Source organism: Sciurus carolinensis, chromosome 12 (assembly GCF_902686445.1).
Source record: "Sciurus carolinensis chromosome 12, mSciCar1.2, whole genome shotgun sequence".
Lineage (NCBI taxonomy): Eukaryota > Metazoa > Chordata > Mammalia > Rodentia > Sciuridae > Sciurus > Sciurus carolinensis.
Genome location: NC_062224.1, coordinates 19,494,839 through 19,508,392, shown reverse-complemented (window position 1 = coordinate 19,508,392; position 13,554 = coordinate 19,494,839). Strand labels below are relative to the sequence as shown.

At 31.7% G+C, this 13,554-nt stretch overlaps 1 protein-coding gene across 5 annotated transcripts in view; it reads left to right on the top strand.

Annotated features, from left to right (window-relative positions):
* Acbd5 (acyl-CoA binding domain containing 5) overlaps positions 1-13,554 on the top strand; it is a 44,051-nt gene that overhangs the window by 2,228 nt on the left and 28,269 nt on the right. For 3 of the 5 annotated variants that reach the window (XM_047521575.1, XM_047521572.1, XM_047521574.1), the window contains exons 3-6: positions 4,327-4,447; positions 6,198-6,270; positions 11,093-11,207; positions 11,304-11,336. In XM_047521575.1, coding sequence (XP_047377531.1) covers positions 4,327-4,447; positions 6,198-6,270; positions 11,093-11,207; positions 11,304-11,336 — 342 coding nt within the window. The remainder of the gene's footprint in view (positions 1-4,326; positions 4,448-6,197; positions 6,271-11,092; positions 11,208-11,303; positions 11,337-13,554) is intronic. The other 2 variants (XM_047521576.1, XM_047521571.1) reach the window with 1 other exon arrangement.

Here is a 13,554-nt window from a genome sequence, read left to right as displayed (position 1 = left end):
TGTTTACAGTTTGTAGAGCTTATTTGCATTTGTAATTTTATTTTGGGGCAGTTTGGAATGTTTTCAGCCAATATTTAATTTTTTTTTTCCTGTTCTAAGTGGAGAGGCTTGGGCAGGGAGACTTTTACTCAACAATTCATGTTCTTTGCATTACATGGATTATTTTAAATAACAAACTAAATTTTAAAAACGTTTTAAAGCAGTATTACTGTCAGACTTGGAAACCTGGCAATAGAAATATATTACTAGAGTATTTAATATCATCTTCTTGGTTTTCATTAATCATATTTGGCTAAGTAATGGATATTTAATACAGTTCACTCACAGATTCATTAAGTGTAGATTCAGAAAGTTTTGGAAACAGTGGTAGAGCTGGTACTTAGCCTGAATGGGGCCCTGGGTTCAGTCCCAGTGACACCCTAAAAAAAAAAAAAAAAGGAAAAGAAAAAGAAGAAAGTAAGTTATGAAAAACAAATGTACAGAAAAAATAGGGTTCCCTTTCTTTCTTTTTTCTTCTTCTTTTTTCTTTTTTTTCCTGTGCTGAGCATTGAACTCAGGGAAGCTCTGAGCTACATCTCCAGCTCTATAAATTTTTTAAAATTTTGCCTTGAATTTGTGATTTTCTACCTTAGCCTCCTGATTCCTTTATCATTTCAAACATTCCATTGATCCACTGAAGGAGGTCACAGAGAGGATTAAAAGTTAAACCAGAAAAACAGAATATAAACAAATAACACAGGAATTTATTTAATTATTGATTTTTTTTTTTTTTTTTTTTTTTTTTTTTTTGGTACCAGGGATTGAACTCAAGGGGCACTTGACCACTAAGCCACATCCCCAGCCCTTCTTTGTATTTTATTTAGAGACAGGATCTCACTGAGTTGTTTAGCACCTCACTTTTGCTGAGGCTGACTTTGAACTCTGGATTCTCCTGCCTCAGCCTCTAAAGCCACCACAGGCGACTAAGTATTGATTTTTTAATGTTACATGTTAAGAGTGTTTATAGAAAAGTATGATTCCAAGAGTTTTATGTAAGTAGTACATTAGGAGACTAAATCGTGTGTCTTATGGTTTTTTGTAAATTGAAGAAGCCAGACGATATCTCCAGCCTACTATCTTTTTTTAACATTATAATCTACTTATTTAAAAAATCATGTAAATTAAAAGAATTTGCATTTACTTTACATTTTAGAAGGCATTACCAATTTAAGATAACCTGTCAAATGGTACTGGAGGTATAGCCTTATGGTAAAATTCAGACTTAGCATGCTAGATACCCTGCGTGTGATCCCCAGCATACCCCACCCCACCAGCAAAGATCATGTTATTTTCCTGAAATATTCATTGAACCATAAGTTTGTTATAATGAATTATTAAATATTTTTACTTTAAATTAATTTTTTTCAGGAGGGAAAGTTTAATTTGGCTCAGAGGAATTATTATATATTTTTTTATCACTTTATAAAAATTGGTCTGCCCTGATCTATTTTACAAAGAGCAAGATCTTACAGTTTTGTTTTTTATTGCTTAATCTTTAATAATAAATTCTTTTTCCCTTTTTGGTAGAGGGAATTGAACCCAAGAGTGCTTAATCAATGAGCCATATCCCCATCACTTTTTATTTTTTATTTTGAAACAGGGTCTCACTAAGTTGCTTAGAGTCTCGCTAAATTGCTGAGACTGACCTGAACTTGAGATCCTCCTGCTTCTACCTTCTGAGCTGCTGGGATTACAGGCATGTGCCACCCCTCCTGACTTTTAAAAAAAAAAATTATTTTGAGACAGGATCTCACTAAGTTGGTTAGGGCCTTACTAAGTGTAGTAATGAAATCTATAGTATCTGTGTGTGATATGACCTTTAGAAATATAAATTCTTAGATAATATTTCAAACACATATATTAAATATGTCATGTGAGTACCTCAAAGACAAAGATCATATAGATCATACTTTGCCTAGTATCTTAATTTTTTTGTGTGTGTGTGTCAGGGATTGAACCCAGGGCACTTAACTATTGAGCTAAAGATCTTGCTAAGTCAAATGGTATACCTTTATGCCATGTACAGACAGAGAAACAGCATGTATCCCATTTGTTTACAATAAAAAAAAAAAAAAAAAAAATTAAAAAAAAAAAAAAAAGATCTTGCTAAGTTACTTAGGGCCTCACTAACTTGCTGAGACTCACTTCAAACTTGTGATCTTCCTGCTTCAGCCTCCCAAGCTGCTAGGATTACAGGAGAATGCCATTGTATCTGGCAAATGGTGTCTTTTTTAAATGTATTATAAAGTATGTGTCATTGACCTAAGCCCATAAACCTTTAAATCTTACTTTGTTGGCTTACTGAAGACATTATATGAGATGAGGTTTTTGAATTTTCAAATGTAGATTTGTGTTACTTATTGGTAAAAATTTTTAGCAATGTTTTCTCCATTTTTTCCTCTGTTGCACAAAGAACAACTATCTCATTGAAACACTGTATCTAGTAGATAATCCCAAATGTGCCTATTTTATGTAGATAATTATTATTGTGATTGGGAATTAATTATTCATTCTTGATTAAACTTGAAATACTGGTTCTCAACTTGTCAGTGTTGTCATTTCCAGGTTTTATAAATGACTAGCTTTTGATTTCCACATGTTATCTGTTTAGTATGCAGTCATGAAGTTTTCAAAATATCTTTTTACAGTTTTTATTTGTGTAATAATTTTTTTAAAGTAATATGCACTAATGTTAAAATTTTGAACATATGCCAGGTGTGGTGGCATATGCCTGTAATCCCACCTATGCAGGAGGATCCCAAGTTCAAGGTCAGCCTGGGCAACTTAATGAGACCATGTTTCAAAATAAAAGAAAAAATTGACTGGGGATGTAGCTCAGTGATAGAGTGCTTACCAAGCATGTTTCAGTCCCCAGTATTGAAAAAAAATTAACATGGGTAAGTAAAAAGGAAAATAAAATAGTCTGTGTATTTACTATCCAGAGATAGCTCCTTTTAACATTTTGATGTTTAGCCTTTTGCTGTACTTTTCATCTATGTAAATTTTTATTTTGCAAAAATAGATCATATAGCATATGCTTTTTTGAAAGTGTGTATCCCCTATATTTTATGGAAGATCTTGAAACTTATGAGGCCATTATTTATATGTTTCTACAATATAATTTTGGGGCTATCATTATAATATATTCTGTTGCTTATGTGTATCATAATTATCTAACCAGTTATCTACTAACAAAAAACTAACATTCCAGTTCTTCACTTTAAGAATATTGTAGCTGGTTGCGGTGGCACACATGGAATCCCAGTAACTCTGAGTCTGAAACAGGAGAATTACAAATTTGAGGCCAACCTCAGCAACCTAGTGAGACCCTGTTCAAAAAAAAATAAGGGCTAGGGATGTAGTTCAATGGCAGAGAGCCCCTGAGACCAAGTCACAGTATAGGAAAAAAAATTTATATTCCAACTCCTGGTACTTGATTACATACTTTGCAAATTTCAAATATAAAAGAGGTTATAAATATTGATAGATATGCTAGAAGCATATATGAAGACATCTTCAAAAAATTGATGTAACCAAAATTACAAAGATAGAAATTGAGAAATCTGTTTTATATTGTATTAGTTCTTTTTCCACAGAGGAACACAATAGTTGGCTTTAGCCAAAGTTCCTTATCCAGTGGGAAATTGCGATTTGCCAAGAGGAGTTGAATTTTTTACTGTTGGTATTTTCTTAACCAAAATATGTTTGTAACTTTTTTCATTTATGTTAATCAGCTTTGATTTTTCACAAGCTTTATTTGCTAAATAACATTATTTTACCTTTCCATATATTTTATGTGATGTTTTCTGGTTATTTTGGTTATACTCATAGAATGTTTGTTTATTTTATTTATTTATTTATTTATTTATTTATTTATTTTTGGTAAGGGATTGAACCCAGAGGCGCTTAACCACTGACTCACGTCCCCAGCTCTTCTTATTTTTTATTTTGGGAGAGTCTCACTAGGTTGCTTAGGGCCTTGCTAAAGTTGCTGAAGGCTGGCTTTGAACTTGAGATCCTTCTGCCTCATCTTCCCAAACCGCTGGGATTTCATTTTATTTATTGAATTGTGTTTAGCATTAAGTTTAAAGTTTTAGAGTTTCTTAAAAATCAAAGGAGCAAATTAACTAATAAAACTACCATAACTTTTGTTTCTAAGATAGAAAAAATTATCTGACTATTAATATATCAAATCACTATTAGTACTGCATGGCTAAGCTAATATACAACCTTAGGTTATCAGTGTTATTCCCCAAGTGATTTGTATTTAATGTATGTTTCCAATAGGCTCATTCCAGCCAACAAACGAAATGATGCTCAAGTTCTATAGCTTCTATAAACAGGCAACTGAAGGACCCTGTAAGCTCTCAAGACCTGGATTCTGGGATCCTATTGGAAGATATAAATGGTAATTTTATTTATGGAGCCAAGAAAGGATTTCAATTTTAATAATTATCACACAGCTATTTCTTATATAGTCATATATTATTCCATGCATAAAATATCCTAGGTACTAGATACAATTTTTGTCCTCTAGATGCTCTTAACACAGTTTTACACAAATAGGAAAATCTTGGGCAAGACAAGAAGACAGAAAAACCAGAAAGATAGTGCATCGGAGATATAAAGCATTTTCAGTTCATCTTTCTTTTTATAGTTCTTTTTTTTAAACCTAGAGCAACTCCTGAGCTAAGTAAAAGAGACAAACTTCCCTGCCTCTTTTAGCTGCCAAGAAAAATAATGACTTTTGTTCATCAACTGATACTATTTGCTTTGAGCCTTTAAGATAATATATAACTAGAAATATGACTCAGGTACTGCCAAGTAACCTTTTTATCTCCGCTATTACTTCTGAACCACTGTACTAGAATAGAAATTTGGTTTTTAATACAATTAAAGAGTCAAAAAGTATTGATGTAGTTCTAGCATTTTTCCCAGTCCACTAACATTTGATATTCTTAAATACTATTGCATACTTACAATAGTCTCACAAAAGTTCATTTTCTTTTATTTATTTATTTATTTATTTATTTGTATTTGTAGATGGATAGCATGCCTTTATTTTATGTGATGCTGAGGATCGAACCCAGTTCCTCATATGTGCCAGGCAAGCACTCTACCACTGATCTACAGCCCCAGCCTGAACATTTTTTTTTTAATCATTTTTTAGTTGTAGATGGACACAATACCTCTATTTTATTTATTTATTTTTATGTGGTGCTGAGGATCGAACCCAGTGCCTCATGCATGCTAGGCAAGCACTCAGACACTGAGCTACAACCCCAGTGACTCAAAAGTTCCATTTTCAAATGTACCTTATCAACCAAGTATGCTAATTGATGAAGCATATTTAAGAGTCATTAAAAATGCTAAATATGGTACTTCTAGTAAGATCTTTGTAAATGATAATAAAGTAATAGGTTAAACAAAATAGCAATATGTTCTTTGTTTTAAGAAAATTTACTTATCTGCTTCACATTTTTTCCCTAGAATTGAACTTTGGTGGAGTTAAATTGCTTCTGGGAAAAATATATAAAAAGAGATTTTCATGTTAGGCAAACATTTCAAGGAATTTAAACATTTCCTGACCTTCATATTTTTATTCTTTTAGAAATAAATCATTTTCATTTTTTGTTCTAGTGTATACTTTACTCTTATTCAGATTAATGGACACTTTTTTCCAAAACTTCTGTTCATTTAAAACATGACTGTGACAGTAGTTATTTCTGCTACTGTTCTTTATAATTTTATAAAAACTTTTTTTTTTTTTTTTTTCTGGAGCTGGGGATCAAACCCAGGGAGGGCCTTGTGTATGCAAGGCAAGCACTCTACTGACTGAGCTATCTCCCCAGCCCCTAAAAACTTTCAAAGAATTCTTAGACAATGTTTATGAACAGTTTACAGTTTCTGTGACCTAATAATATCTGGACGGGTTATTTACTTATTGTTTTAATGCTATTTAATTTGCCAGTTGTTTCTGTTGTGATAGTTTTCTTCCAGTTGATACATTTGTTAATGAGATTTTTTGGAAACATAATATGGCTTTAAGTAGAACCTGTTTTAAATTAATTGATCCTGTAGTATCAACTATAAATTATATTCTGTGCAATCGAAAATCAGATATCTTTTTGTTATTAATTATGTATTTTCATTGATAGGGATGCGTGGAGTTCTTTGGGTGATATGACCAAGGAAGAAGCCATGATTGCATATGTTGAAGAAATGAAAAAGGTAGGAAAAATAATTTGTAGTAGAGAATAAAAATATTCAGAACAGCTCTACTGTTATTAGACAAATAAGCTGCTTTGTCTTAAGGAACAAGGAGATTATAGTATATTACTGTAGAATCTAGATTATTAAGTTTACTTGAATTTTATGTACTTTTTTAAAGTTCATCTTAAGAGGAGTATTTTTTCCTCAAGATATATCACATTGTGGTGATATTCTAGTTTATTTTTCATCTTCCCTTTCTTTCTGTATGGTCAACTTCTAGAAAAACTATAGAAATTGGAATTTTGGAAAAACATAAATATTTGCCCAACAAATCTTTGAAAATATTGATGCCCCCTTGCTCGGGAATCTGGGAAGTTCCTGGTCTGTCTTGAGAGTATTTCAGCTTTGGAACATTATATTTGGGAGAAATAGTTAAGAAGGTTTCTCAGCAATGTTCTCTTACAAGTATAGACTGCTAAATTGATGCATGTCCATCAGTGGACTTACTAATAACAAGCATTTTTCTGTGAATGCATAGTTCCTTCAGAAGCAGAAAAAGATAAGGATGCTTTTATAGGTTTCCTGCTGACTACAGAGGAGGGGCATTCCTTTTTAACTAGCTTTATAAGTCTATCTAAGGCATTGTTTTATTGTTTTGTTTTTGGTACTGAGGATTGAACCCAGGGGCTCTTTACCACTGGGGCGATATTCCCAAACCTTTTTTATTTTTTATTTTGAGATAGGGTCTAAGTTGCTTAGGACCTTGTAAAGTTGCTGAAACTGACTTTGAACTTGGATTCCTCCTGCCTCAGCCTCTGTAGTCACTGGGATTACAGGAATGCATCACCACTTGAGGCTAAGGCATTGTTTTGAGGAATAAATTTATGAAAAAATCATGGATTTTAAAGATGTTAGGGCTTTTTATAAAGGACCACTTTTATAAGCATGGGTCAGAGGTTGTGAAATCTAATTCTGTTTGAAAATCTTAAATTATCTTTGAATATAAAGAAAATCTTTAAAAAAGGAATAGTTTTTTTGCCAGATGTCTTGATTTTGGTATCAGTCTCTAGTAATTTCTCTTCTCACTGCTCAACTGGTGCCCGTTGTTACAGTTTCATAATTTTTATTTAGTGGACTTTACAATAGAGAGCAGAGTTTAATTCTTTTGGCTGTTTTTTTTAATTATTATTTTTATTTAGCTTTTAATTTTTTACAGACTGCATTTTGATTCATTGTACACAAATGGGGTACATAATTTCATTTCTATGGTTGTACACAATGTAGATTCATACCATTCGTGTAATCATACATGTACATAGGGTAATGATGTCTGTCTCATTCCACCATTTTTCATACCCACCTCCCTCTCATTTTCTTCTACATATTCTAAAGTTCCCCCATTATTCTTTCATTCCCCACCCCCACCCCATTATGTAATCATCCTCCACTTATCAGGGAAAACATTCAGCCTTTGGTTTTTTGGGCTTGGCTTATTTCACTTAGCATGATATTCTCCAATTCCATCCATTTATTTGCAAATGCCATAATATTATTCTTCTTTATGGCTGAATAGTATTCCATTGTGTATATATACCAGAGTTTCTCTACCCATTCATCTGTTGAAGGGCATCTAGGTTGGTTCCAAAATCTAGCTATTGTGAACTGAAGTGCTATAAACATTGATATGGCTGTGTTACTGTAGTTTGCTGATTTTAGGTCCTTTGGGTATAAACGAAGGAGTGGGCTATTATTAATTAAAAAAAAAGAGCCTTTCAAAAGCAGAGAGAAAGAAAATTCAAAGCATTTTTGGTTTGATAACTATTCCTTTTTCTTTACTTTAAATGTCATAACTTTGAGGATATACTTCTGTAGTATAAGGTTGGAATTGCCACATTAAGCAAAATTTACATATTTTTCTATCCAATTTTATTAATGTCACAATTTTAAAGTAGGAAGGAGATAAAACAATGTCTATTCCACCTCTCACCCCCCAGTTTAAACTATACTCCTGCCTTTTGACTGCCTTAAAATAATTCTTCCATATATGAATTTCCGTAATTATTTCTCTATTTCTCTATAAAAGGATACATTATTTTCAATAGACTTTAAAATTTTCATTTTCTATTATAAATAACAAAGTTTATAGTTAACTTTTACAGTTAAATCTAAAATATTAAATACACATAGATTGAAAATGTGATTAGTCCTTTGAATTATGTTCAGAGCTCAGCTTTACAAATATCAGTAGGTAAAATTGCATGTTTCTAAATAATCTTGTGGAATAGAACATTATCCCAAAGGTTTGATTATTGAATTTGGAACTTTTTCTCTTTGTCATAATTTACTAACTGAAGCAGTCATTAAATCGTGTTTCTTAAATGTAGTTCATAAATCATTGTATGATTATTCTTTAGAATTACTCTTTTTTTATTTATTTATTTATTTTTTTTGCGGTACTGGGGATTGAACTCAGGGCCTTGTGCTTCTGAGGCAAGCACTCTACCAGCTGAGTAGAATTACTCTTTACCATATAAATTGTATTTCATGTTTTTCGTGGGTTTCAGTAACCTTATTAATTTGTGCTATATAATAGATACTGTTTGGTAGAATATTGCTTAACCTAATTTATAAAATTGTCCAATAAAATATCACCAAAAAAGTTGCTGGAATCAAAAATTGTTTTAGCTTTGAGTGAATAAAGTAAGTTTTAGGGGGGAAATCCATTTCTTTAAATAAAGTTTATTTTGATACATAATCAACAGGAAGTAAAAAAAAATTCTGGTTTTTGTACAAGCTTTACAGTGTCTTATGGGAATTTCCAGAATATTCAGTCAACACTTGTGGAATTTAAAGAGAAATCAGTGTACTTTGCACATTAAAATCATTGGTACAGATGCCCTAGCTTGACTCCAGACTAATTATGTCAGGATTTCTAAGAGGATTGGATATCTACTGTAATAGAGGGAGGATTATAGCAGAATCTTACAAAGGATAGAACCTGGAAGTTCCCATAGTTGAAGTTCTAGTCTATAGCTATACAAGTCTAGAGCACTGACTTTCTCTAAGTACTGAGAATTGACTTGTATTTTTAAGGTTTGCCCCTTGATAACCATCTTTTAGAGACTGAGGGAAAAACTAGGATGCCAGTTTCTTTACTGAGTGGGTGATAGACTTTTCTAGTCATTAGCATACTTGGGATTGATATCTATGATACTCCTCAGAAGGTCAGAAGCACTTGGGAGACTAAATTAGTGATTACTAAGATTATTGAACTGAGAGTAAAGCATTGGGATTTGGGTAACTTGAAAAGATATGTGAGGGGCTGGGGAGATAGCTCAGTTGGTAGAGTGCTTGCCTTGCAAGTACAAGGTCCTGAGTTCAATCCCCAGCACCACAAAGAAAAAAAAAAAAAAAAAAAGAAAGAAAAGATATGTGCATCATAGACAAGAAAAACCTGAGGAATTTATTCTTTGCTTAAATAAAGCATATATGTTATCTTTCCAGTATATATATATATATATATATATATATATATATATATATATAGTGTGTGTGTTGCTGGGGATTGAACCCAGGGCCTTGAGCATGCTAGGCAAGCACTCCACCAACTGAGCTATATATCCCCAGGCCTTCCAGTATATTTTTATCATCTAAAAATGATATGTCTCATTGAGGACAAGTGCTGGATATATCTAGAAAAATTACTATGCTTTGAATGCTGCCCTTCTACAGTCCATGCAGCTTACTAAATGTTAATTTTGTCTTCACTTGAACTAATATAATTAACTTAAAACTGTAAATGAAATCTCTGTGGATAAGTAGTACCTAGACTCTAGAATGAGATTTGCCTGTGTCTACTTGTTTGACCATGTGTGTGTGTCGATATCTGTTTCAATCTCTTGTGTGTATGTGTGTACACCTCTCTCTCCCTGTACATTTCCTGTATGCATGAGCACATGCATGTGTGTACCTTTTTTTGTATTTCAGCATTGGTGAAAGGGAGAGAATTTTGTTCGTTGTTGATTTTTAGTGTCTTCATCAGAAACTTAAATTCTAGGTAGGTCTTTTAATGACCACTTGTGTCATTTCTGCTGAAGTTCTGCCTTATTGAAAGAATACTGTTTATATTTGTTTGGTGTCAGTACATACTCCATTTTTTTACTTCTGACATTTCAAGTTCACAGTTCACTCTTACGGGGCATGGGAAAACCTAAACACCAAACCAAGTAGCTTAGGACAAATTAGAGTTTAGAGAGGGAGGTTTTATTGTAGTGGTTTATACATTGCTTTACTGAGAACTAACAGGGATCTTTTTTGGAGGAGGATCAAAGGAGGTATTGAATGGGGTTCAGGATGGGGTATTTGGTTCTCTTACCAGATTCTGCTAAGTCATTATTCATATTGTGGCAATATGGGGTACTGTAAAAAGTTCTGACTTATTTTCAGTTATATATCTGGCATATTAGCACAATTTATAGATTATTATATAATATTTTATATGAAGCCTATGTTAAACTTCAAAATTAGAATACTTTCATTATTTGTCGTGCATGCATAAATGTTATAATGAATCCCATGATTATGTATAATTATAATGCACCAATAAAAATAAATAAATAAATAAATAAGTCAGAATACTTTTAGATTTTTAATATATTTAAAACTTTTCTAGGAGCATATATATATAAAGTATGTAATTAATATAGATCCTTTAGGGAATCTATTAATGAACTTCAAATTTCCAAATTATTAATGAATTGGAAACCGTAGGCTATTTGATGTTAATTCAGATCAAATTAATAGTTTGCAATTTCACAATGTTTGTCTCTTTTGATTGCAGATTCTTGAAACTATGCCAATGACTGAAAAAGTCGAAGAATTGCTACATGTCATAGGTCCATTTTATGAAATTGTAGAAGATAAAAAGAGTGGCAGGAGTTCTGATTTAACCTCAGGTTGGACTATTTTACCTATTTTTTAATTTGGCCAGTTATATATTATACACATTAATATTTATAAATCTAATTTTTATTTTTACTTTCACATGCCAGTCCGACTGGAGAAAATCTCTAAATATTTAGAAGGTAGGAATAATGAAATCCATATAAAAATTTTGTTTAATATGTACAAACCAAAAGCATTCTGCACAAATTTTTATAACTTATAAATTTATGAGTTGGGAGTTTTATTCCAAGGAAACACATTGTATGAAGTTCCAAAATACTATAAACCCTTAGATTTTTAACCTTAACTGTTGTTAAAACATGCCAGGTGATTCACTTAGTATGTACAAAATTATAACAATTCATAGTTTTGTTTTGATGATTCATTTTCTATTTTACTTTATGAATTACATTAACAATACCATGGAGTAAATGATTTTCTATTTAATTTTAAAATGAATAATATGTTTACAATGTGGCTATAGTATAACAAGCAAATACAAGACATCAGTGAATGCTCATCTTTTTAAAAAATTTGCATTTTCTCAGTAAAGAATCAAAAGATTATATTTTGCTTATGAGCAGGAGTTAATAAAATGTTAGATCTAATGGTATTAGCAGTAACAATTTGCTCTTTAAATATTTTTAGAAAATAGAGTGATATGAAACCACAAGAGTAAATTTAGATGAAAATTATATATGCTTTAATTAAAAATTAGCCTGAAAAAAAAAAAAAAAAAAAATTAGCCTGGATGCCTGTTCATAAGGCATCTTTTAAAATTGCAGTATTTCAGAACAATAATTTTCCTATACTCTTATAAGGCCTTATAGTTTGTGTCTTTCATGACAATAAACCATGGATAAGTGATAGTGTATGCTTGCCGTGCATAACTCTGAATCACACCACTCTGATTTGCACAGAGGAACATCTGATTTGCATAGAGGAACCAAATATTAACAAATAGTTCTCTTTATACTTCATGCTTATTAGGCTGAGAAAAAAACTTAAGTGTTTTCTGTATCAAGCGTACTGTTAGAATGCAGGGGAAATCTAGACCTATTTTAGTAATATCTAAACTACTGACCAGAAGCATATTTGAACAATAAAGTATAAAACAAGAAACAGTAAATGATAGTTATAAACACACAGGACCACAGTTACCTTTAATTTGTTAATCCCCAAAGCTCTGAAAACCTAAGGTTTTTTGGTAATTCATTTGGTGTAAAAACCTGACCTCACGTGAACTAATTGTGGAATAGAATCTCATCTGAAATGACGTGAGGGTATTTTGATTCTTTATATGATTTAGTGTGACTAACATGTTTTGCTGCAAAATTAATAATTATATTATTATTTTTTGAGTTCTCTAAGATTCCATATAGGAAGCATTATATAATATATCATATGGTATATATTTGCAAAATTAGAAAATTTATGAATCCAAGAGTTGTCAGTAAGGAATTGTGGACCTATACCGTAATTTATTTAACTTGAACCATTTTGTTGGCTGTTTAGATGATTTCCTCTTTTTGATCTTTACAAGTTGCCAAGAGTAACTATGTACATGCCATTTTACATATATGGAATTATGTCTATAATAAATAATATTAGAAGTGGAATAAGGAGGATTTGTAATCTTGTAAGAATTGCCAAATTGCAGGCCATTTGCAATCTTGACTTTTTTCTTTTTTCCCCAAACAAAGCATCTTGTTAAAAGTAGACATTTAAACCCAGTGGAACAGATAGATCAGTTTCACATGGTCTTTTTCAGAATATATACATGTAGTATATTCTAAAATGTGAAAGACCTCCAATCTTTTGTCTTGTACCTTATTTTAGGAGTTTGTTAACATTAAGTATGATGCTAGTTTTCCCAAAGTCTTTTATCCTATCGAGGAAATTCTCTTATATTTTTAGTTTCTCCAGCATTTTTACCATGAAGAGAGTTGGATTTTGTTCAAAGTTTTGTCTTCATGTGATAATCATGTGACTTTTGTCCTTATGTCTATTAATGTGTTATATTGCATTAATTGGTTTTGGAGGGTGAGTTGGGCTCAAGAGTAATTTCTTTTACTTTTTAGAACTCTCATCACAGAAATGTAGTGATACTGCTATTTCTGTTGTGAAATTGTTTTGTTACAACTATCCATTTGATGGGGTTTTAGGTGATTCCTGTTTACATTTTATTGAAGATGTTCATGGGTGGGTTGTTTCTTGGTTATTTTACTTTTATTATTTTTCTTAAATTATTGTCAGGGAGAGAATAAGGGAGACTCAGAAACTGTGCTGCTTGCATACTTAACATACACAAGGCCCTAGGTTTGATTCCCAGCACTGGAAAAAGAAAAATTCAGTACA